General features: G+C 38.5%; 2 protein-coding genes across 3 annotated transcripts in view; one reads left to right on the forward strand and one right to left on the reverse strand.

The window, feature by feature from the left end:
• The first annotated feature begins 6,045 nt into the window (after nucleotides 1–6,045).
• CALHM6 (calcium homeostasis modulator family member 6) lies at nucleotides 6,046–8,196 on the forward strand. 2 transcript variants are annotated; one of them, XM_047763088.1, is made up of 2 exons: nucleotides 6,046–7,031; nucleotides 7,718–8,196. In XM_047763088.1, exons 1-2 carry the CDS (start codon nucleotides 6,513–6,515, stop codon nucleotides 8,138–8,140), a joined length of 942 nt encoding a protein of 313 aa, XP_047619044.1. In that variant the 5' UTR covers nucleotides 6,046–6,512; the 3' UTR covers nucleotides 8,141–8,196. The 2 variants fall into 2 exon arrangements, with proteins under 2 accessions (XP_047619044.1, XP_047619053.1); XM_047763097.1 differs by having other exon boundaries at nucleotides 6,050–6,578.
• A 14,255-nt stretch (nucleotides 8,197–22,451) lies between these two features.
• Nucleotides 22,452–24,591, reverse strand: part of TRAPPC3L (trafficking protein particle complex subunit 3L) — a 41,818-nt gene continuing 39,678 nt past the window's right edge. The window contains exon 5 of the mRNA XM_047763108.1: nucleotides 22,452–22,568. Coding sequence (XP_047619064.1) covers nucleotides 22,452–22,568 — 117 coding nt within the window. The remainder of the gene's footprint in view (nucleotides 22,569–24,591) is intronic.

Raw genomic sequence — 24,591 nt, forward strand, 5'->3', positions numbered from 1 at the left:
TATATTTCTTAAAGGTGTTTCACTTTTTTTCCTAAAACATGTGGCATTAGCTTAGCAGTCCAGTGGTGGACAGCTTGGACACTGATCTTGGAGGCTAAAGAGGGAACAATTCTTACATGGTTGTCGATAAAAACAACTCCTGCATTAACTTGGAAATATCACATTGCTTTAAAAATATGTGACTGGGGAAAAGATCAGAAAACAATGTTTCTCGTGTATGTTCATTGCTACTGGCTAAGTTTCGGAAAGGCTTTATAAGCTCAAAAAGGAATTGGTTGATTTGTAAGCAGAAATGAACAGAAATAGAGATAATTCAGAAAAGACAGGTTTTAGACTCCAAACACCAAGAGAGAAATTGAAGAAGTCTTGAAAGACAAAGTCTGTTAAAATAAACCCATAGAAAGGCCAAATTAAAAGTGTGGTCTCTACACCTATTGATAGGAACTTCAAGGCAAAGATAAAATTAAGATATTCATTTGGGAGGAAGTATGATGGATGGGGTGTTTGGGATTGCTGGATGCATTTAGAATGGATAAACAATGAGGTCCTACTGTACAGCACAGGAAATTGTATACAATCTCTGGAGACAGATCATGATGAAAGATCATATGAGAAAAAGAATGTATATTGTATATATGTGGATGACTGGGTCACTATGCTGTACAGCAGAAATTGACACAACACTGTAAATCAACCATACTCTAATAAAAAATAAAATTAAAAAATATATTCAGTTGGATCATGAGCAAGGACACAGGTCAAAATGTCCTTTTCCCACAGAAAACCATAATCTCATGTTTACTCAGGGAATCTGTAATGGCAAGATACAGACAGATGTATCTATGTATCTAGCTATCTCCATCTCTGTTTGTATCTATACCAATGTCTGTGTCTAAAGAGAGGACAGAGCTAGCAAGCAAAAGAAGGTAGTAGATATGAGAAGAGTGTTTTGAAAACCATCCAGTATTTTCCTCTTGTCCTCTTACTGATTTTTGACACCTTTCAGTTCTCAAACACTCAGTTCTTTACGGTCTGTGTTCTCCAAGCACAGTCAGTTTCTCACTAGTATTTATGACTTTTGGCAACAAGTGATGAGTTATTAGGATTCCAGGTTCAGGGAGCAACCCTTGATATAAGTAAACCCTCTGTGCAAAGAAGGAGGAGGAAGAACCAGCCACTTCCCAGACTGGTTCCTTAGACTTTCATTATATCGAGACATTTAAATTAATTTTTTTTAATTGTAGAAGTAACATGTGCATGTTTAAAAAAAAATCAAAATCTTACTGAAAAGACACAAACTCGTGGACACAAACTTGTGGTTGCCAAGGGGGAGGGGGAGGGAGTGGGATGGATGGGGAGTTTGGGGTCAGTAGATGTAAACTGGTTCATTTGGAGTGGATAAGCAATGAGACTGTGCTGAATAGCACAGGGAACTCTATCTAATCACTTGTAAAGGAACATGATGGAGGATAATGTGAGAAAGAATATGTGTGTATATTTATATGTATGACTGTGTCACTTTGCTGTGTGGGAAAAATTGACAGAACATTGTAAATCAACTATGATAAAAAAAATCTTCAAAAAAAGAAATTAATATTTCCCAAAAAATCAAATACTAAAGAAAGATATACATAAAGTCTCTCCGCCTACATTCACTCCCCTGCCCCTTCCCCCCAGCTTTCAGAGGTAAACAATTGACAATATTTTGAATCTTGCAGAATACTGTATGCATCTTTCCTTTTTTTACACAAATAGATTTGACATGTAGTGTTTTTGCTTGCCTTTCTCACTTATCACATCTGCTCTGGCTTTTCAACCATACCAACACATACAGATCGACCTCAAGCATATGGATCTGCTTTGTGTTATTCTATTGCATAGAAGTCCAACTGGACTTTTTCTTGATTGTGAATGTTTTAAATATGTGGCATATTTCACATGACTTTTTTTTTCTTTTTCTTTTTTGGCTGCCCCAAGGCATATGGAGTTCCCAGGCCAGGGATCAGATCCAAGCCCTATTTGCCACCTAAGTCTTAGCTGTGTCAACACCAGATCCTTAACCCACTGTGCCTGGCTCGGGGATCAAACATGCTTCCCAGCACTCCTAAGACACGGAGGATCTTGTGCCATAGCAGGAACTCCTCACATGATTTATTCCTTTAGGGAAGATCTTTCAACAGTTTAAATTCTCTATTAAATTGATTTAAATTTTTGAGGTTTTGCAGTAGTGATGTTTATACTTTAAAGAAAGTCAAATTTTCTCTTATTACATTATTTTCATTTTCTTAATCCTAACTCTTTAGTCTTATTTGTTATTCATTCATATTATCTTTGGAAATTCAAATCTTTGGTCATCATATGAATTTTGGAAGGAAACATTCAGATCATAGCACCATCTGTAAAGCACAGGAAGAAAGAACAGGAAATGCCCTGGGGACAGGGCTAGTTCATGAACTAGCAAGCCAAATTTGAGTGCAGGGGAAGTGGGTTTGTGATGAAGCAAAGTATAAATAGCCATTGTCAGTGATGCTTTATCCCACATTAAAATCACCTCTAAGATAACTATCTGAATTAATGGGAAAGCACAATTTACTAAAATTCCTAATAGACATAGGTTTTAAAAACCATGGAAGGAAAACTAGGACCTTTAATAGGCTTTTATAGTATCAGGTGATAATGATGATGGTGACAACAGTGATGACAATGAAGACTGGCCACATCTAGATACAGAGTTAAAATAATCATCTGCTGTTAAAAAATATTTTTTTTTGGCATGTGAATCAATGAATGCTTACATTTCATGAGAGGTTTAGCAAATTCATGCTAAGAAAAGGGGGAAATTCTGTCCAAAGATTATTTGAAATGTCATGGGATTGCCATTTGACAAATGACACTCTGGTGCTAAGGAAAAGGTCTGATCTTTCCCTCATTCTGCTTTATACTTCCAGAGGAAGAACTTTTATAAACACTCAAAAATCTAATAATAACAAGTCCCAGGTTTTCAAATGCATGACTTAATGCAAATAATATATTCTGTCAATTATAACAGAAAGGCATACTCTAAAGATGAAGAACGTCAGACTTTCCAAGTTTCCTTGTTATTTTGGCATCTAAAGTGTATCTTGCACCGAGTGAATACTTAAAAGATATATGAACCTTAATTTGATTTTCATCTTCTGGGTCATGGGACCAGAACTGACACTTTGCTGGAATCTAGCAGTTGTATTCCAGGCATCAGTCTGTTACAGAGTATAATGTTTGAGAACCAGTTCACTTAAAGGTGACTGAAAGGAACTTTCAGATTCACAGTATGAAGGTGCATTTCCTTTCAAGAATTTCTTTTGCTTTCTTCTCCAAAAAAGGTGTTTTGTGGTTTCTGAAACCAATTTCTGATGATGATAATGATAATGGTGAGAAACAAAGTACTATTGTTTAAAAAACAAAAACCCATAACCATTGGTTTTCCGATGTGTTTAACATGAGAATCTCACACTCATTTCTTAAAAGCTAAAGTAAACTAGCATTAAATGATAGGTTTTCAGAAGCGAAAATGTCTTTCAAATATTATTTAGTGTACTCTCAGAGAAAAAAAATTCTTGAATCTTCTCGAATTACTATGTTGCTATTTCCACTAAGGGCTGATCTGAGCTAAATCCTCTCAGAACAGAGCTGGGTATAAAGGGCTGGACAATCTTCAACAGACCCAGACCTAGGACCACGCACTGCTCCAGAGGTGCTGTGGATGAGTGTCTGGGCACTAGGCTCAAATTCAGGTATTGGGAGGAAGTTCCAGCTGGCAGGCAGCAGCTAGACCCTACTAGCTATGGAAACCTGTAGTAAACACAGAATGAGCATCAGTCTCAGGGAGATCTGTGATTGGAGATGGGAAGTGGTAGCAATCCCAGGGAGTGGTGTTTGGAGACCCAAGCTGACAGGGTAATAGATGATGATGCCACTCAGTCTGTAATGGATTTGGGAGGTGGGATTGTAAACTGCATACACTGGTCTATAAAGCCCCTAAGCCTGACCTTCCACATGTAGCTCTGCCCTCGTGATGTGACATGCCACTTTGCTTCTTACCCTTAACACTTTCATCGCTCAGGCTGTCTTTCCCACCACAGAATACTAAGCTCCTTTACAGCCAGAGCTTTTGTCATTCCAGTTATTGCTTCAATGTCCTCTCCCCAGAGAGGCTTTCTCAGCATACTCTCTACCCCATGAGTCCATTATAACCACCTGTATAACCTTGACATCTTTCTCCCTCAATTCCTATATCTTCTCCACTAAAACACAATCTCAATGATAGCAGGGTGTCTGTTCATCTTGTTCCTTGTTGTACCCAATAATACTAGGTGTTTTTATAGGTACCTAGCATATTCTGGGTGCTTATTAAACATTTAAATGAATGACTGATCAACAAGCAAACTAATTAATCACTGGTTCACAAAGGAATTACTCTGGTTGGGAGAGTAACTAAAAATAATTGAAACCAAATCCTTGACAAGGGCTGGGAAGAAGAGGAAGGCTGTCACTTGCATAAAGTCTTAATAAATGAAGAGAATGAAAGTAGATAGCAGGACTGATGTGACAAAGGAGGTCATGCTGAAGAACTTGAACCTTGCTGGAGAATAAACTATTGGAAGTGGTGGCAAAAGCCCAGCCTTGGTTGTAGTAATTGGAGAATGTCAGTCCTCCCTCTTGTTTTGAGAAATGTGGAAGAATAAATAAACTTCACTCAAGAGAATGGGAAGGTACATTTTAGTTAAGTGACAATTAAGGGAGATTTGGATAAAGCCATCCGTCCAAAGTTTGTGGACATGGTGGGATTTGTTCAAGATGGTGTTGGAAAGGGTCAAAGGGGAGGCAACAGCTGAGGAGTAAAGTGGCAGTAAAGAAGAGGGCAGCAGTAAGAAGAGAGTCACCCAAGGGAAAAAGGAAGGAAGGTTTTTTGCAGATGTGCAACTACAGAGATGATCGTCCTAGCAGAAGTGATTTGCCTCAAACACGTAACTTTGATGCAAAATTACAGGAAGCCTGGCAGTACCTGGTATAATCTCAGAGCAGAGGGCCCCTACTGTCCTGCATGACAAAAAGGACCCTGATCTGGAGATCTTTGTAAACACTCACACAGATAGAATAGCTATTCACTACAAGCTATGGAATGGTGGTTTTGTGCCAGCACTGGTGGTCAGAGGTAGCTAAGAAGGCAAGTTGGATTAAAGAAAGAAATGATATGTTTCTCCCCCTTTCTCTAACAATTCACTGGATTTGGTAGGCTACTTACTCTTCCCAAATAAATAAGGCAAATCGAGTGGACGGGCTAGAGCAGTGACCAGTTCACTGGCACACCCTTGTGTATAAAGGTGCTTTGTAGAGGCTACTCAAGTTACTTGTCTCGATAGTCTGGGAAAGTGAGCACTATAATTCTGCTTTTACAAATGAGCACACTGAATGATAAAGGAGCTAACTTATTACACACACATACACACACAAAATGCCCCTAACTTCAGAGCCTATGTTCTTTCAAGTACACTCTAGAACCACAGATTAAGGCTCAGTTTCACGGAAGTGGTTACAGCTTGTGTCAGAAGAACGCTACTTGGAGAAAATTGAAAACGGAGGAAACAGCATGTTAGATGCAGCTGTGATGCTGTAGTTTGAAATTTTTGGGGTTCAGTTAGTGTTTCTTGAACAAGCACGTATCCCCCTCCCCTGCCGATCAACTTGGGGGTCACTGAGTAAGAATTTGACACTCTTCCATGCACTGCTGGTGTTAGGACATACCTGCAGGGGGCGGGGGGTGGGGGGGCAGAAGTCAATACAATACATTCAGGCTAATATCCTTTGAGAGATCAGGCAGAGGAGAGAACAGGGGTAGTTCTGTCCAGAAGGGGGACAGGAAGGACATAGACAAACTAGAATTTGAGCTGGGCTTTGTGGTTAGTTTATAAAAGAGAAACTGGAAATTTGTTCCTGAATAATGCTTCCTGTAAATGATAGGGGTTTGCGGGGGGGGGGGGGGCGACTCTTTGGTCTGACTGGGAGTTGGTTTAAAATCCAGGGTGGCTGCAGTGATAAAAATCCAGTATTTTTCCCAGTTTGCCCAAGTGCAAAGTATTCTATCCATTGGATGACTGCGTAGGGTCATGAAAGGTAAGGAAAGTCCCCTGGTTCCTTATCAGTTGGAAGTAAACAAAGGTTTCAACGGAACAGGGCCTATCTTCAGGCAGTTCCTGGGGAAGGGTCACCAGTACGTCCTCTTCTGGGGGCGGGGGTTGGGCACCAGAGAAGTCAATGGTGCCTGTGCTTGGGTCTGCCACAGCTAGTTTGGCTGAAATAAGAAAGCGAAAGCTCAGACAGTCCAGAGAAGCCCTGTTCCTTTTTCGGAAAAAGCTGATTAGCAAAGCACAGGAAACCCCAGACCCCAAGACTCCCCAAATCATTCCAGGAGCTGGGCCGCGAAGAGGCAGAAGCCTCTGGACCTGTCTCTGGAGCCCTGAGATAGGAGCGCCATGGAGAAGTTTCGGACGGTGCTGGACCTGCACCTCAAGCATCACAGCGCGCTGGGCTACGGCCTGGTGAGCCTGCTGACCGCGGGCGGGGAGCGCATCTTCTCCACCGCGGTGTTCCAGTGCCCGTGCAACGCCGCCTGGAACCTGCCCTACGGTCTGGTCTTCCTGCTGGTGCCGGCGCTGGCGCTCTTCCTGCTGGGCTACGTGCTGAACGCGCGCACCTGGCGCCTGCTGACCGGCTGCTGCGCCCGGCCGGGCTGCGGCGGGGGGCTGCGGACCTTTGTGGTGTGCGCGCAGCTCAGCGCGGCCGCCGCGGTTGCACCGCTCACCTGGGTGGCGGTGGCGCTGCTGGGGGGCACCTTCTACGAGTGCGCGGCTAGCGGGAGCGCGTTCCTGGCGCGGCGCCTGTGTCCTGGCCGCGACTCCCGCTGCGAGGCCCAGATGCCGCTGGTGCCCTGCGAGCAAGCCCAGGTGCCCGAGGTGCAGAAGTTGCACAAGGAGCTCAAAGCCCAGTCGCAGGTCAGGCTCCCGCGCTGGACGAGGACTGGAGAGGGGCAGGCTCCTGGGGGGAGGGAGAGGTAAAATCCGTGCCCTTTCTCAGACCATCCACACCTGGAGACAAAGGAGGAGGACTATTGGCGTCTGAAGAGCCTGATAGGCGAATACTGAAATAAAAGTAAGGAAAAGGAGGAAGGCACTCGTATAGTGTCAGGCATCCAGTCACTCTGTGCCAGACGCCGCGCTGGGCCCTTTACTTCCCTTATTATTCTCTAGCGTCTTTATAGGAAATGCACCGAGTCTGGGTCAACTTGTTTGTCCAGCCAGAATTGTTACAATAAAATGGGTCTGCTTGGCTCTAAAGCTTTCACCCCATACTGCTTCTGGGCTGGTAAAAAGGCTCTTCGAAATAAACGCTTGTTTCTTTGGATTTGCCCAGATTCCATGTTTTGAGTTCCAAGGGAGCGACATATAAGCTCTTCCTTGGGTCCTCAACATGACCTGGGGAAACATTCTTTTGTCAAGCAAGCAGTTGTATGGAGAGGCTGGAGAGGTCACTGCCACTCCTTTCTCTTAAGGGATTAAGACCTACAATTGTTGCTCGTTCTTCAGCATCATATCTCTGAGTAGTTTGAACTTTTATCTGAGAATTCAAACTTTTCTTTAAATAGGGTGACTAAATTGCCATTTTGTTGTGTTTTCCTAAGGTGCTGGGCTGGGTCCTGATAGCAGTTGTTATGATCGTCCTCCTGCTTTGTACATCCGTCACCCGATGCCTATCTCCAGTTAGTTTCCTGCAGCTGAAATTTTGGAAAATCTATTTGGAACAGGAGCAGCAGATCCTTAAAAATCAAGCCACAGAGCATGCAGCTGAATTGGCCAAAGAAAATATCCGATGTTTCTTTGAGTCCTCACATCCAAAGGAATGCAACACTCCAAGCATTAAAGACTGGCAGCAGATTTCATCGCTATACACTTACAATCCAAAGGAACAGTATTACAGCATGTTGCACAAATATGTTAACAGAAAAGAGAAGAATCAGAGTATCAGATCTTCCCAAGGAGATGCAATGGTTCCTATTTTTGGCTTTGTAGATTCCACTGGTATGAACACTACTCCTAGTTTATGACCTTATTAATGAATGAGAAAAAAGTTACTTATTGATTCATTAAAAAGTAAGCATTAGTATTGTTTGCCTCCTTTTTTGTCTTATACAGATTGTGGAACATAGAATATTAAATCAAATAAAAATCTCTCTATTATGTTATATTATAAAAAAAAGAAGCAAGTTTAAGTGGTTCACTCAAAGTGACAAACTGAAACTAGATCAGAAGTTTTATATCCCTAGTTTAGGGTCTTTTTCACTAAATAATAATGCTTTCAAATAAAAGAACTGAGTAGCAAAAACAGCAAGAGAACAGTTGAACGTCAGACCTTTCTTTTAGGTTGTTTGATGTTAACTTGAAATTCCCTTTCACCCAGACAGCACATTGTTTGGAAATTTAAAATACTGGCATGTTATGGTTGTAATATGGTTAATGAACAAAAATACAAAAAAAAAAATGTTAGGAAAAGGAACGTAATTTAAAAAAATACAAAAATTGAAAAACGAAGATAGTTGTAGGCATAACTGTTGCTTTTAATCTGTAGGATCAGAGAGACCATTTTAAAGCTGTTAATTATGGTAAATTTCAAATAAGCACAAAAATAGAGGATGGTGTTATGAACCCTCCTGTAGTCATTATACAGCTTCAAAGGGCAGAGATGTCAGATAAAACCCATACTATACAAATAAATAGAAACACAAATTGTGGTGTGATTTAGATTGAGGGGGATGGGCTTGGGGAGGTCTGGAAGAAACTGAAATCTGTAGGGTCAGAGAAGAGCATTTCAGTTTGCAGAACAGTTAAGTGCAAAGACTGAGATGAGGAAGATCTTAGTACAGTTGGGCCCCTTAAAGGTGAGTGGAGAAAATGTGCAAGTAACAGACCATGCAGCCCCTCGAGGTCATGCACGGGATTTTGATTTTCAAGCTACAAACATTTCAGGAAAATTGGTCTGCTTTTCTCATGGGAATAGGAATGGCAGGGGGAAGAGGAAGGGCCAAGGTGGAAACAGAGACTAATCAGGAGGGGATGGGGGAGTGGGGGGACTAGACTGGAGTGAACTTGAACTGGGTTGATGGTGATGAAGGTAGACAAAGAAGAAAGATTCAAGGTAGACTTTGCTTTGACAGGATTTGTTGATAAAATTTGTATTTTATTTGTATAGATAAAGTTCTGCTGCCTAATAAGCCAGGACTTTTCAGGGGATATTAGATTGTTCTTCCTGCCCTCACACCCCCCAATTTATGGTTGTTATGTACATTTTAAAAAATGATATATGAAAAATTCAAACTGTAAAAGAGTTGAGCACGGATCACATGTGACCCTTTTTCCTCTTTTGAAAGACACTTGCCCCTGCTTCTTTTTGCCCTTTGTTGTGCAGAGGCCATTAAAAAGCCCTAGTCAGCAGGGCTGAATATCCTGTTGTGGAGAGTCATGTATTGTAAGAAAGTTGACAGCAGAAACTGCACAATCAACTTTTTTCTATTCCCTACTGAATAATTTTGCAATTCATATCATGCCTGCTTTCACTTTTGCTTCCTCTATTTCATTTTAAAAATTTTGTTTTTTGTATTCTTCCCCTCAATACTTTTTCTTTCCCTCTGAACTACTATTTACACTTATGTATAGTATCATATTATCTCCATTTTATTGACTTATGCCCCAGTTTCTCTTGTACAGTCTTTAAGTATATATGCTTAAAAAAAAAGAAAGATGAAGAGTTTCCATGCGGTGCAGTGGGTCAAGGATCCGGTGTTGTTACTTCTGTGTCATAGGTTCATTCCATGGCTCCAGAACTTCCACGTGCCACAGGCATGGCCCCCCCCCCCAAAAAAAAAAAGGAAGATAGTGGTAGAGAACAGTGTGAAGGTTTCAATGTACTCTTCCTAGAGGAAGCTCTATACTCTATGTCTACAAATATTATCATGCTGTAAGTGTGGTTCAGCAACTTTTTCTGCAAAATATCCTTGTTCCATGTGTATATATATATATATATATATATATATATATATATATATATATAAAATTTACCATCTGAAAAATTACTGTATAATAGTCTACTGATTAGTGGGATATGATCTCTTTTTTATTAAAAAATACACATGCACACATATATATGCACACATTTATAAAGTATATAAGGATAAGTACAAAATTGTCAAATTTGGTCAATTCTGAGAATGATAATGGGTCAGGGGATTCTTTTTTTAAACTTCACACACTTTTATTCTTTGAATTTTTAAATAACAAATAATAAATTTTAATTGTATAATTAGAAAAGATTAAAAAGAACCCTAACACTGGTATAAGGCTCTACCGTCAATAAATTTTGCATCTTTTACTTCAGTTTATTTTCAGGAGTTTGTGGAATACCCATGAAACACATTGATCACACTTATAAGTAAGGAATTGAAAGTTAGGTCACATTACTAGTCGAACGTCACATTGTCAATGGAGGCAGAACTGAAGCTAGGAAATTGACCCTCTCTAAATCGTGTGGTTCCAAGTGGCCACTTGGCAGTTTTTACTACTGGGTTAATTTTTTTCCCCTTTTAACCCAGGTGCCCATGTGGGCAGAAAGGGTACAGATGTCCTTAGTGATCCCCAGGAATTTTCATCTCATTCAGAAAATTGGCAGATGTTGATAGCTAAGACCACTTTGAACAAATAGAGAGATTAGGATGAAGCTCAGTTATTTCATGTGGAAACACAGTCAGTACTGTTTATAGGATGCCATCACTCCTCTGATCCTGGCCCCAAACAGGCCATGGCATGGGCTCAAGTAGCATTTATATACTCGATGTATATCAATTTGCTGGTTCATTCAATGAATATGATTCTTCATAATTATTTTGAATTTGTGCTGCTCTAAAGCCTTAACCTTAGAAGAGATTCAGACACAGCATCTGCTCTTAATATTTGCTGGAAAACAGCCATATTGTTCTAAGAGATGATTTCACAATGTACTGAGTACTAGCAAGATGTTGCAGAGCATAAGATTAGGCAATTCTGGAGTTTCTGTTGTGCCTCTGTGAGTCAAGAACCCAACTTGTATCCATGAGGATGTGGGTTCGGTCCCTGGCCTCACTCGGGTTAAGGACCCAGTGTTGCCACAAGCTGCTGTGTAGTTTGCCAGTGTGGCTCAGAACCAGTGTTGCTGTGGCTGTGACATAGGCTGGCAATTTCAGCTCTGATTTGACCTCTAGCCTGGGAACTTCCATATGCCACAGGTGCAGCCCTAAAAAAAAAAAAAAAAAAAAAAAAACATTAGGCATATTCTCTTCGCTCCATCCAAAGCCATGAATAATAACATCAACACTCAATGAATTGATTAAAGAAGCAAATCCCAAAGCATCTGAAAACAGAATTAGCTCTGTACACAAATGTCTCTGGCTGCAAAATATCTGGGAACCCCTAAATTTTGCAACATCTTCCATCTTATCTTCCAGGTGGCCTATTGTAAATACCTCTTCCTAAAACAGAAGATGAAGAAATGCTCCCTGCCTGAGTCAGTCCCAGTAGCAGATGCCACTGCCAATGTTGTCAACAGCAAACTCCCACAGAGTGCCTACCATGTGTCCAGCCTGGGCTAGCCCTGAAAATTAAGCCTTTAGCTGTCCTTCTTCTTTTTTTTTTTTGGTTTCTTCCACTTCATTGCCTACTTATGAAGTATCTCTTATGAACTGCAATGTAAGGACTGTGGAGTTGATTATATTATACTCTTATCTAAAGAAAGAGACCTATATCAAAAAAGGGTTATGATCTGTCAAGACCCTCTGCTATTGGAAGAGAACATAAAAACTTTCAAATGAAAGAAAACTTCTACAAGATCAGGCAATTTATTGTCATTTAAAATTTGTGAGATAGCAAACATAGAGAAGCATATATAAAACATTTACATACAGAGAATAATTACAAGGCAAACATCTGTATAATCATCACAGAGGGGGAAAGAAATAATCCATTTCCAGCACTCCCAGCCCTTGTGCCCTTCACAATCTCAGTTGTCCCTGTAGAAATGAGGGTTTGATCATTCCCTTACTTTTATTTATAGTTTGACCAACCTGTGCAGGCATTTGCATTTCTAAACTCTTCTTATTTAGATTTGTCTGTTTTTGAACTTTGTGTGAATGAAATCATCCTCTATGAATTGTTCTTAATGGAGTTCCTGCTGTGGCACATCATGATCCAGTTGGCAGCATCTTGGGAGTACTGGGATGCAGGTTCAATCCCTGGCCCAGCACAGTGGGTTAAGGATCTAGTGTTGCCGCAGCTGCATCTTGAATCTGATTCCTGGTCTGGGAACTCCACACACTGCAGGACAGCCAATAAAGAAAAGAAAAGGGAAGAAAAACAAAGGATTGTCTTTAGCATGTTCTTTGATTTTTGAGAGGTTAATCCATATTGTGTCTAGAACAACTTGGTTTTTTCAATTGCTCTGTAGTATTCTGCTGCTTGACTATCCACAACCTAGTTACCCATGTAACTGCTGATGGACCTTTGAGGTGCTCCTATTTCTGGCTCTTATGAGCAATGCTGCCATGAGCATTCTTTTGCTTATATTCTGGTATAAATGTGCTGGTGTTTCTTCAGGATATGCTCCTAGGAATAGATGAAAACACGTGGGCATGTACATATTCCAGTGTGCTGGATAATGTGAAATGTTTGCCATTGCGGTAGTACCAATTTACACTACTGTGAGAGTTTCCAGTGTTTCTCATTTTGCAACACTGCTCTTTTCAATTATTTACTTCTGTCACTTTGATGACTATGTAATGGTATTTCTCATTGTGGTTTTTTTTCATTTTATAATGTATGGCATATTTTATTTTATTTTTAACCATTTTAATTGAAGTATAGTTAATTTACAATGTTGTGTTAGTTTCAGGTGTACAGCAAAGTGATTCAGCTATATATATGTGTAACTATATATATATATATATATACACAAATACATATTTTTAAGTTATATATACATATATTTTTTTCAGGTTCTTTTCCATTAGAGATTATTATAAGATATTGAATATAGTTCCATGTGCTGTACAGTAACCCTTGTTTTTCATCTATCTTACATACAGTAGTGTGTATGTGTTAATTCTAAACTCATAATTTGTCTCTCTTCCGCCATCCCTCGTTCTCTTTGGTAACCAGACATTTGTTTTCTATGTCTGCTAGTCTATTTCTGTTTTATAAATAAATTCATTTGTATCATTTTTTAGATTCCACATGTAAGTGATATCATACAATATTTTCTCTATATAAGTTACTTCACTTAAAATGATAATCTCTAGTTCCATCCATGTTGCTGCAAATGTCATTATCTCATTCTTTTTTATGGCTGAGTAGTATTCCATTGTGTATATACCACATCTTCTTTATCCATCCATCCATTGATGGACACTTAGGTTGCTTCCATGTCTTGGCTATTGCAAATAGTGCTGCTATGAACAGTGAGGTCATGTGTCTTTTCGAATTAGTTTTCTCTGGATATATGCCCAGGAGTGGGGTTGCAGGATCATATGGTAACTCAACCATTGTAGTTTTAACTGGCATTTTCCTAATCGTTAAACACTTTGGCACCTTTTCATATGTTTACTAGCCATATATGTAAACATATATGTTTGCTAGGATGTTGGATATCCTCTTTTACAAAGTGCCTATCCAAGCCTTTTGCCCATTTTTGATATTTGGGTTTTCTGTCTTTTTCCTTTTGATTTGTAAGATTTCATTATTATATCATCCACTTAAATCAAAAATTGTTTATTGAATGCCTGCTTTTTATTTTGGGCATATTTTAGGTACTTGGAATACATCAGTGAACCAACAACAAAGACCCTGACCCCCTTTTAATTAATTTTTTATTTTATTTTCCCACTGTACAGCAAGGGGATCAAGTTATCCTTACATGTATACATTTTTTCCCCCACCCTTTGTTCTGTTGCAACATGAGTATCTAGATGTAGTTCTCAATGCTACTCAGCAAGATCTCCTTGTAAATCTATTCTAAGTTGTGTCTGATAAGCCCAAGCTCCCCATCCCTCCCACTCCCTCCCTCTCCCATCAGGCAGCCACAAGTCTATTTTCCAAGCCCATGATTTTCTTTTCTGTGGAGATGTTCATTTGTGCTGGATATTAGATTCCAGTTATAAGTGATATCATATGGTATTTGTCTTTGTCTTTCTGACTCATTTCACTCAGTATGAGATTCTCTAGCTCCATCCATGTTGCTGCAAATGGCATTATGTCATTCTTTTTATGGCTGAGTAGTATTCCATTGTGTATATATACCACATCTTCTGAATCTAATCATCTGTCGATGGACATTTTGGTTTTTTCCATGTCCTGGCTATTGTGAATAGTGCTGCAATGAACATGCGGGTGCACGTGTCTCTTTTAAGTAGAGTTTTGTCCGGATATATGCCTAAGAGTGAGATTGCAGGGTCATATCTGACCCCCTTTTATTTTCTTTTTATGGCTGCACCTGTGACATATGGAGTTTCCCAGTCTAGGGGTTGAATTGGAGCTGCAGCTGAGGCCTACACCACAGTCACAGCAACACCGGATATGAGCCTCATCTGCAATCTACACCACAGCTTTCAGCAATGCTGGATCCTTAACCCACTGAGTGACACCAGAGATCGAACCCACATCCTCAGGAAGACAATGTCAGGTCCTTAATCAGCTGAGCCACAATGGGAGGTCCACAAATACATGTTTGATAGTATATTTTGCTAGGAAAATATTAACTTAAGAAAACTTGGTTTGATAAAATAATTGATAATAGTAAGAAATGAACTTGTGTATTCACAAATCACAGAGTGCTTTCCAAACTCTGAAGCTCACTTTTCAATGATTTCCCTTGTTAAGTTTTGGGCTCTGTTTAACCAATGCCCTCATGTTCACCATCAACATCTTAATATATTTATTTTCAGTCATTCAAGAAACATGCAAACATATATTAAGAATACCTATTGTGGGTGGGAGTTTTATGATATCATGATTAAGAACTCAGTCATTAGAGACAAAGAGCTACAGACTGGGTGGTGTTTGAACAACAGAAACTGATTTCTCACAGCTTTGGAGGCTGGGAAGTCCAAGATCAAGGCAGCTGCCCTTGGTGAGAGCCCACTTCCTTGTTCATAGATGATCTTATTTGCTAGAAGGGGCAAGAGAGCCAGGGTCTCTTTCGTAAGGGCACCAATCCTATTCACGAGGGCTCTGCCTTCATGACTTCATCACATCCCAAAGGCCTCACTTCTAAACATCATAACCATGGGGATTAGGTTTTCAACATGTGAATGTGAGAGGAACACAAACACTCAGTCTACAGCACTGAGCTGATGCTCTGGCTTAGCCTCTACTAAGGATATGACCTTACACATCTCTCCAAATCCCAGTTTCAGCATTTGTAAAAGGTAGAATAATCATATTATTTACTCAGATGATTTTTGTGAGAGTTGACTGAGATAGTGCCCAGAAAATGCTCAATGAACATAATTTATTGTTATTATTGTAGGGCAGGAGATTGACTAGATTGGAGAAATAAGAGAATCTTTCCTCTCAAAGAACTCTCAAGAAATTGGTAGTTAAATAAGTAAACAGTTAACCAATAGATTCCTATTACAGTTATAAATAAAATATACAGTAGTAGAAACATTATCAAAGGGTTATGAGGAAAGGGAAAATAAATTCTGCCCAGGAGTATTTGAAGAAATTTTCATAAAAGAGAAAAGAGTTTATTTAAGGCTTCATAGTTAGATTCCATGTATCAGGGAGAGACAGAAGAGTCAAGTCCACTAAAAGTATAATAAAGGGAATTCCCATTGTGGCTCAGTGGGTTAAGGTCCTCTTGTCTCTGTGAGCATGTGGGTTTGATCCCTGGCCTTTCTCAGTGGTTAAGGAGCCAGTGTAGCTGTGGCTGTGGTGTAGGCTTGCAGGTGCAGCTTTGATTTGACCCCTAGCCCAGGAACTTCCATACGCCACAGGTGTGGCCATAAAAAGAAGGAAAAAAAAAGAGAGAGAGAAAAGTATAATAAGCTCCCAGGCTACCCAGAGCCTGCCAATGATTTCCCCTTGTGTTATACCCCTTCTCCTATTCCATGAGATGGCTTTTTACTATGTTATTTGTGTCCTTTGATACACTTGTTTTTAATTTTGATATAGTACAATTTACCTATTTTTTTTTCCTTTTGTTGCCCATGATTTTGGTATCATATCTGGATTTTTTCAAAGATTAAAAATACATTGTAAGTTCATACAGATAGTTTCCAATTCAAATTCTGGACACTAAGTTTTTAAAAGTTGAATTTATCAAACTGATCTTTTTATTTCCTTTTTCTCATGCCAAAAATTCCAGGTCCTAATTTACCTGATTACTACATTTCTTTATACCACAACACACATCCTAAAGACTCAAAATAATAACATTTCCATAAACAATTTGATTTCTGAGGAAAGTTGAGAATTATTACTTCGTATTTTTTGCTGCTTTTTTGTTCTTGAATTATATTTCCCTAAAGTTGGATAATCAAATTACCGTGTTTACAATCACTTGAATTAGTTCTTCTCTGTATACTATGCAACTAAGTCAATATGCAGTTAGGTTCATTTATTTAATTTTGCTTTTGTTTGTTAAGAGTTGCTTTTAAGTAAAATGTTTAATTATTGCACAAAATGATTACACAGTTACAAAGTTAACTTTGATTTAAATCACTCAAAGTGCATTTAGAGAAAACTAGCTTTTTAAAGTTTTATTGAAGTTAACTTACAAGGCTGTGATAATTTCTGCTGTACAACAAAGTGACCCAGTCACACATATCAGATACTTTCTGATATCGCAGAATACTGGGTAGGAGTTCTCTGTGCTATACAGCAAGTCTCCATTAGCCAAATGTTCCATCTACCTCAGTGTGCATATGCCAATCCCAAACCTCCAGTCCATCTCTCTCTCCCCTACCCCCTCTAGTCCTCTTTGGTAACTGTAAGTTTTTTTTAAAGTCTGTGAGTCTATTTCTGTTTTTCAAACAGTTTCATTTGTATCCTTTTTTTTTTAGATTCCACATAGAGGTGATATCACACAATATTTGTCTTTCACTGTCTAACTTCACTTTGTATGATAGTTTCAAGATCCATCCATGTTGCTGCAAATGGCATTATTTCATTCTTTTTATGGCTGAGTAATATTCCATTGTATATATGTATCACATTTTCTTTATCCATTCCTCTGTTGATGGACATTTAGGTTGCTTCCATGTTTTGGCTATTGTAAATAGTGCTGCAATAAACTGTGGGGTACATGTATCTTTTCAAATTGTGGTTTTCTCTGGATAGATGCCCAGGAGTGGGATTGCTGGGTGGTATTGTAGTTCTATTTTTAGGTTGTAAGGAAACTCTATACTTTCCTCCATAGTGGTTGCACCAATATACATTCCCACCAACAGTATAAGAGGGTTCCCTTTTCTCCACATCCTCTCCAGCATTTATTATTTGTAAATTTTTTGATGATGGCCATCCTGGCTGGTGTAAGGTGGTGCCTCATTTGATTTGCATTTTTCTAAGAATTAGTGATGTTGAGCAACTTTTCATGTGTTTTTTTGAACATCTGTATGTTTTCTTTGGAGAAATGTCTAGTTAGATCTTCTGCCATTTTTTTTGACGGAGTTGTTTGTTTGCTTGTTTTTTATATTGAGCTGTAGGAGGCTTTTGTATATTTCTGAGATTACTCCTTTGTCATTTCCTTCATTTGCGAATATTTTCTTCCATTCTGTGGGTTGTATTTTTGTTTTGTTTTTACTTCCCTTTACTGTGCAAAAACTTTTAAGTTTACTTAGGTCCCATTTGTTTATTTTTTGTTTTTATTGTCATTAATCTAGGAGGTGGATCTGAGATGGTATTTCTGTGGTTTATGTGAGAGAGTGTTTGGCCTGTTTTTCTCTAAGAGGTTTATAGAGTCAGTATTACGTTTAGGTCTTTAGTCATTTTGAGTACATTTTTGTATATGGTGTTAAAATTTTTCCTTCTTTTTCTTTTCTTTTTTTGTGTGTGTGCTATTTTAGGGCTGCACCCATGGCATATGGAGGTTCCCAGGCTAGGGGTTGAATTGGAGCTGTAGCCACCAGCCTACACCACAGCCACAGCAACTCGGGATCCGAGCCATGTCTGTGAACAACACCACAGCTCACAGCAACACCTGATCCTTAACCCACTAAGCAAGGCCAGCAATCAAACCTGCATCCTAATGGATCCTAGTCAGGTTGGTTAGCCACTGAGCCACGAAGGGAACTCTAGTGTTAGAGAATTTCTAATTTAATTCTTTTACATGTAACTGTCCAGTTTTCCCAGCACCACTTATTAAAAAGACTGTCTTTTATCTGTTGTATATTCCTCCCTCCTATGTCATAGACTAATTGACCATAGGTGCATGGGTTTATTTCTGGGATTTCTATTCTGTTCCACTGATCTATATTTCTGTTTCCATGCCAGTACCATACTGTTTTGATAACTGTAGCTTTGTAGTATAGTCTTAGGTCAGGAAGACTCATTCCTCCAGCTCCATTTTTTATTTTTTCAGGTTTTCTTTGGCTATTCAAGGTCTTTTGTGTTTCCAAACAAATTTTAAAATATTTTGTTCTAGTTATGGGTAAAATGCCACTGGTAATTTGATAGAGTTTGTATTAAATCTGTAGATTGCCTTGGATAGATAGTCATTTTGACAATACTGATTTTTGCAATCCAAAAGCATGGTATATCTTTCTATATGCTTGTGTCATTTTTGATTTCTTTCATCAGTGTCTTATAGTTTTCAGAGTATAGGTGTTTTGTCTCTTTAGGTAGGTTTATTCCTAGGTATTCTATTCTTTTTGATGTGATGGTAAGTGGGACGGTTTCCCTAATTTCTCTTCCTGATCTTTCATTACTACTATATAGAAATGCAGTCAATTTCTGTGTATTAATTTTGTATCCTGCACTTTACCAAATTCATTGAGGAGTTCCAACAGTTTTCTGATAGCATCTTTAGGATTTTCTAGGTACAGTATCATGTTGTCATCTGCAAAGAATGACAGTGATAGTCTAGCTTTTATCCTTGTTGCTTCCATCCTGTTCTTACCCTCAAATGGTAATTTAAAAAAATAAAAAACCTGTGTGTTTTTAGGCCCTGGTCATGGCATATGGGAGTTTCTGAGCCAGGGACTGAACACTCACCACAGCAGTGACCCAAGCTGCTGCAGTGACAACACTGGATCCTTAATCCACTGTGCCATAAGAGAATTTCTAAAAAATATTTTTGATTTACTTTTCAGTTAAAAAAATGTATATTTATTTGTAAAGCCCCTTTCTTAGATAAATTTTAGTTTACTATGTACACTTTACCTTCCTTTTTTTGGTTGTTTACAATACAATATATTCTAGAGGTCTTTATGCCACATGATAATATAACATTTCTTTTTTATAGCAGTATAGTGCTTCATTTTGTGGATATACTACAGTTTATTTAATCAATCCTCTATTGATAGATGTTTTGTTATTTTTATTTCTTATTTAATACAAACAATTGAATAGTCTTATGCACATATCTACAATGAATATTTTTCCGTATTTGATTAACATTTTTGTGTTTAAAGAAGATACAAATATGTTATCTTTTCCCAAAATTGTTGAATATATATCTCTAGGAAGATAATAACATCTTAAATAATTACAATACTATTCTCACACATAACATAATTAACAAAATGGCCATTGGTTTTCTGAGAGAGAAAGAAGAGAAAGCCAGTGCTGTGGTGACAAGGACAAAAACCAAGGCAGTGGCAGTGTGTAGGGAAAATAGGAAATTGATTCAAGGGATATTTAGGGAAGGAGGTGGGTGTTATTCAGCAAGCCTAGGTGATGTAACAATCACTTCCATTGTGATTCTTTTAGGGTACTTCCATTTACTCAATAGGTAAATAAAATATTTTTTGATAATGTACTCACTTGCATTCTACTATCATCCATATAGTTTCTAATTTTAAAGTATATGCCTCGTGGAAAGCAAAACCTTAAGGAGGCAGGCAAAGAACAAATTGAATAATGAACATTTACCCTATTTGTCATAGAGATTCTGACCACACCAGAAAATTTAGGGGCAGCGTAAATATGCAGGAAGGTTATGATCTTCAGCCTAATCTCCACCTTCTTGAACAAAGCCACGTATGTAGCTCTGTGCATGACTGGTCACAATAGCCTCGTGACCCAAGGTGTCTGTAATTAAAAGGGCACATTCCATGTGTTTTATATTGGTATTTTAGAGAAGCTTGCCCTAAAAGCTTGTCATTAGCAATAGAAGGTCAAATGAATAAGATAAAGTGGAGAAGAGTCTTCCAGGATGTGCCAGTTAGACCTACGGGCTACTATCTCATTCATTCATTCATTCTGCATATTTTTTACTCAAAAAAAATACTATCTAGTATTGACTGAGTGTCAGAGACTGTTCCAGGTAGTGGGAGTACAAAGATATGCTCTTTGTGAAAGAAAAACTCACAAAATAATTGGGAAGAAAGGCATATGGGAGAATACTCAGCATATATGGTAGAACTGCATGAAAGATACTAAAGAAACCAAAGATTAGTGGTTGGCTCACTCAGTCCAGAGGTGGGGTGGGGAGATGGGTCAGTTGGGGTGGTCTTCATTGAGGGGGTGATGTATGCGGAAGATTGATGACTTGGACTTCACTTGATCAATGAGGAATAGATAATATGTCCTAGAAGCTATATCCTATACCAGGAAAATGTCTGAAAACTTTGCACTATCAGATTTGTGTTTTCTAGAGGTCACTTGATTACAGTGTGGAGAGTGAAATGAATGTGGGAAACCAGCGAGGAAGCCTAACTGGCTTAAAGAGTATAGATGAAGAGAGTTCCCATTGTGGCTCAGAGGGTTAAGAACCTGACTACTACCTATGAGGATGCAGGTTCAATCCCTGGCCCTGCTCAGTGGGTTAAGGATCTGGTGTGGCCATAAGCTGCAATATGGGTTGCAAACGAGGCTCTTACCTGGCATTGCTGTGGTGTAGATCGGCAGCTGCAAGTCGGATTGGACCCTTAGCTGGGAACTTCCATATGTCTCAGATGCGACCCTAAAAATAAATAAATAAGTAAATAAATAAATAAACTCAGATATAATTTTAGATTATATTGCATCTGATCCTCTCATTTTATAGATAAGTGAGTGAGAGAGAGAGGCCGAGAGATGATCTGCCTTGCCCAGGAAAGGCCAGAGTCAGAATCAGCTGAAGCCACCAGAAACAGCCAGGACTGTATCTTTAGGCTCCTGAGCCCTAGTTGAGGTCTATTACGTCCACATTATTTACACCAGTTTTGACCAATGGTACCACACTAACTGTAACTTTTACTTAAAATTTGAGTTCTCTGCTGAGCTCAGTAGATTCTGGAGTGCTATATGCTTACGGTCCGATGAAGATTATCATTCATTTAATCCAGTACATTTGAATTTTAAATGTTCTGGCCATGAACAAAATACAGTTTGTATGATTTTTAGGAGATAAAAATGATACCAAAATTTCTAACTGAATAAGTTTTGGGGTAAGAAAGTAGTCTCAAAGAACATTATTTACCTCTCATCTCAGAAATTTCCTGGCCTAACCATCAGCAATATTTCATGAGAAGAGGAAGGACTTTGGTTACTATAACCTCTCTAAAAATTAAATGAATGAAATTAAGTGCTTTAAAAAATATTTCAGAATTAGCATCCAAATAAATAATTTATCTTGATAATTACTAAACCAAGAGTAGTTTCAGGAGGCTGAAGCTATAAGCCAAGACAATATATGAGAAAAATCATATCTATAGTTTCTCAAACATTGGGAAAGTTGTTACAAATGACACTGTTTCTATAGAAAATGCAATACACAGTATCTTGAAACTGTCTTTGTATAGTGAACTTTACATTGTATCATATCATCTGTTTTTTCACAAAGAAGGAATAAATACTCCAACTGTGTTGGTAGTATAATTTTTTCCCATTATCACAGGTAAAAGAAATAAACAGATTCTCTTAGGATGGACTATGTAATATGTAGAATTCATGCTTGCTGTCTTACAAGGAGTTATTTGTATATGAAATCTTGTGAACTTGAGATTGAAAATGCATGATTTATAAGCAAAGGAAAAAACAGCTTTAAATCTTAGTGCCCTACATTTCAAATTTCTGGCTGATTTATAAGCCTTTAAATCCCAAGCTATTAAGCATTTCGAAATTTATATGGATAGATATGTTTAGCTAATATTAACTCCTCAACCAGCTGGCCTGTGGCATTTTGCATGCTATTCTTCATTATTTCCGTCTGTATTTTTTCTCATCTAGCTTTTTCAGAAATGTTATTCCTATTTCTGTCACACTGTCACCTTTTAGTCTGTCTTGCAAGAATGTAACATCAGCAGCCAAATGAACCTAGGAAAGAGAAAAAAAACAACAACAACAGGTTTCCGTCATTCAGGTTTAAAAAAAAAAATAACAAAAAACTCTGGACTTTTCTGTTTCTTTTTTCAGCTTCATTTACCCCCATAAAGAACTGACTTTCCTTATTGGATGATAAAAAGGAGCTTGTTCTGTGGCTGAAGGGCCCTTTACTGTGTACCCTCCATTGATGGTCTGGCTGTGGTCAGCTCCGTGTGTGTCTACAAAGAGAAGGGTGGTTCAGGACAGGCTCAACCTGATTGATTCTGGGGCAAGATGAAGATGTGGGCCCATTTTTGCTCACTGTGCAGGTTTAAACCACGGACCCCATCTCAAGAAGAACACAAATTCCCAGCTCAAAGATGGCATGGACCCAATGTGCCTTGCCAAGCAGAACTTCCAAGGATAAATGGCTTCTTAATCGATTCTTCTCCAACTGACTTGCTGTAAATCATTGTCATTAGCTAAATAACAGAGTCACTTGTCTTAATGACATTTAGCAATCACTTATGGCTTTGAGAGCTATGAAAAAACACCAACTAAATAAATTATAAGTATAAAATTAAACATTGAAATTATAAACATGAATATTTGATGTCCAGGCCTTTTCTATTATAAAGCATTTCTCATCTCTCAGACATTGGAGTAAGCCCTTAGGGCTTACTTTTCTATTCATTAAAGTATACTCACCTGAAAGCAGCGTATTGCTGACCTACCCTCAATAGAGTACCTGTTTGGCTATTTTAAGGCATTGGGCTAAATAAGACAAATAAGAAAAAGTGCCTAGTAAAAGCAAATAATAAGTAAAAAGCATGGATTGAGTGGGAAATTCATTAATATTATTGAATCTTATCTGATTCACTCCCCTTGCTAAGAATCCCTTGGCCAACTAACTTGGATCAGTAAGACCATAGACTTTGGGGTGCCAAATTATCTGCTGGTACAGAGTGCAAAAACCATGTATTTGCTTATCCATTCTAAACGTAATAGTTTGCATCTACCAACCCCAAACTCCCCTCCTGATCTACAGTGCAGGGTGCTATATATCTCTTGGGATAGAACATGATGAAAGATAGTATGAGAAAAAGAATGTGTGTGTGTGTGTGTGTGTGTGTGTATCTGGGTCACTTTGCTATATGGCAGAAATTGACACAACATTGTAATAATCTATTATAAAAAAAAACCAACCCAAAACCTTGCTTTTGTGATGCTTGCCACTCAGTAGAAGGATGTACACTGCACTTTGAAATGTAGAAGCTAAATTCACCCTCATTTTTCCCCATAAGATCTTTGTGGTTCTTTGTCATAGTTTAAACTGAAAGTCAATTAAAATAACAAGAAGACTACACTGAAGTTATTTGGATATTTGGGGCCATATGAGGTTGGTGCATATTTGTCATTAGGCATTATATAATCAACTGTTAAAATCTGGAGGCTTCCTTATCCCACTTTGGACTTGGTTTTTTTGGTCCATCCCTTTGCCTCTAAGTTTCCAGAACATTTTCCCTCCCCTTTCTTAATTTCCTGGCTTCAAAAAAATAGTACAGTAGAAGCATGGAGGATTTGTGTGAATAATACATTGTGTTTATGGTTTTACGTTTTCGGAGAACTTTTATTATATCCTTCCCCTAATTATCACAAATAATTGAACATTATATGCATGGCTCATTATCCTTACACTTCCTGTCTTTGGCTACCATCTGGTCTCATCATTCTTAACAGCAAAACTTCTGGAAAAAATGAGACTTTGCTGGCTATTAGAGCTTTCTAAGTTGCCCTTGGCTCCTCAGCTTGACAGACAATCTTCTTCTTCCTCTACTTTCCCCAAACAGCTTTTTTCCCAAAGTCCATTCCTGCCCTTTTGGTCATTAAATATTGGTATAATTTTTCAGCTCCTGTTTTATGTAGCCTCTCTACTATCCTTGCTCTTGGGCATCGCTCTCTTTTCTTGACGTACTCTCCTCCCTTGATTCTGACTCTGTTCTTTCCTGCTCTTTCTGCTTTCTTTGACACTCCT

The sequence above is a fragment of the Phacochoerus africanus genome, chromosome 2, assembly GCF_016906955.1.
Source record: "Phacochoerus africanus isolate WHEZ1 chromosome 2, ROS_Pafr_v1, whole genome shotgun sequence".
Taxonomy (NCBI): domain Eukaryota; kingdom Metazoa; phylum Chordata; class Mammalia; order Artiodactyla; family Suidae; genus Phacochoerus; species Phacochoerus africanus.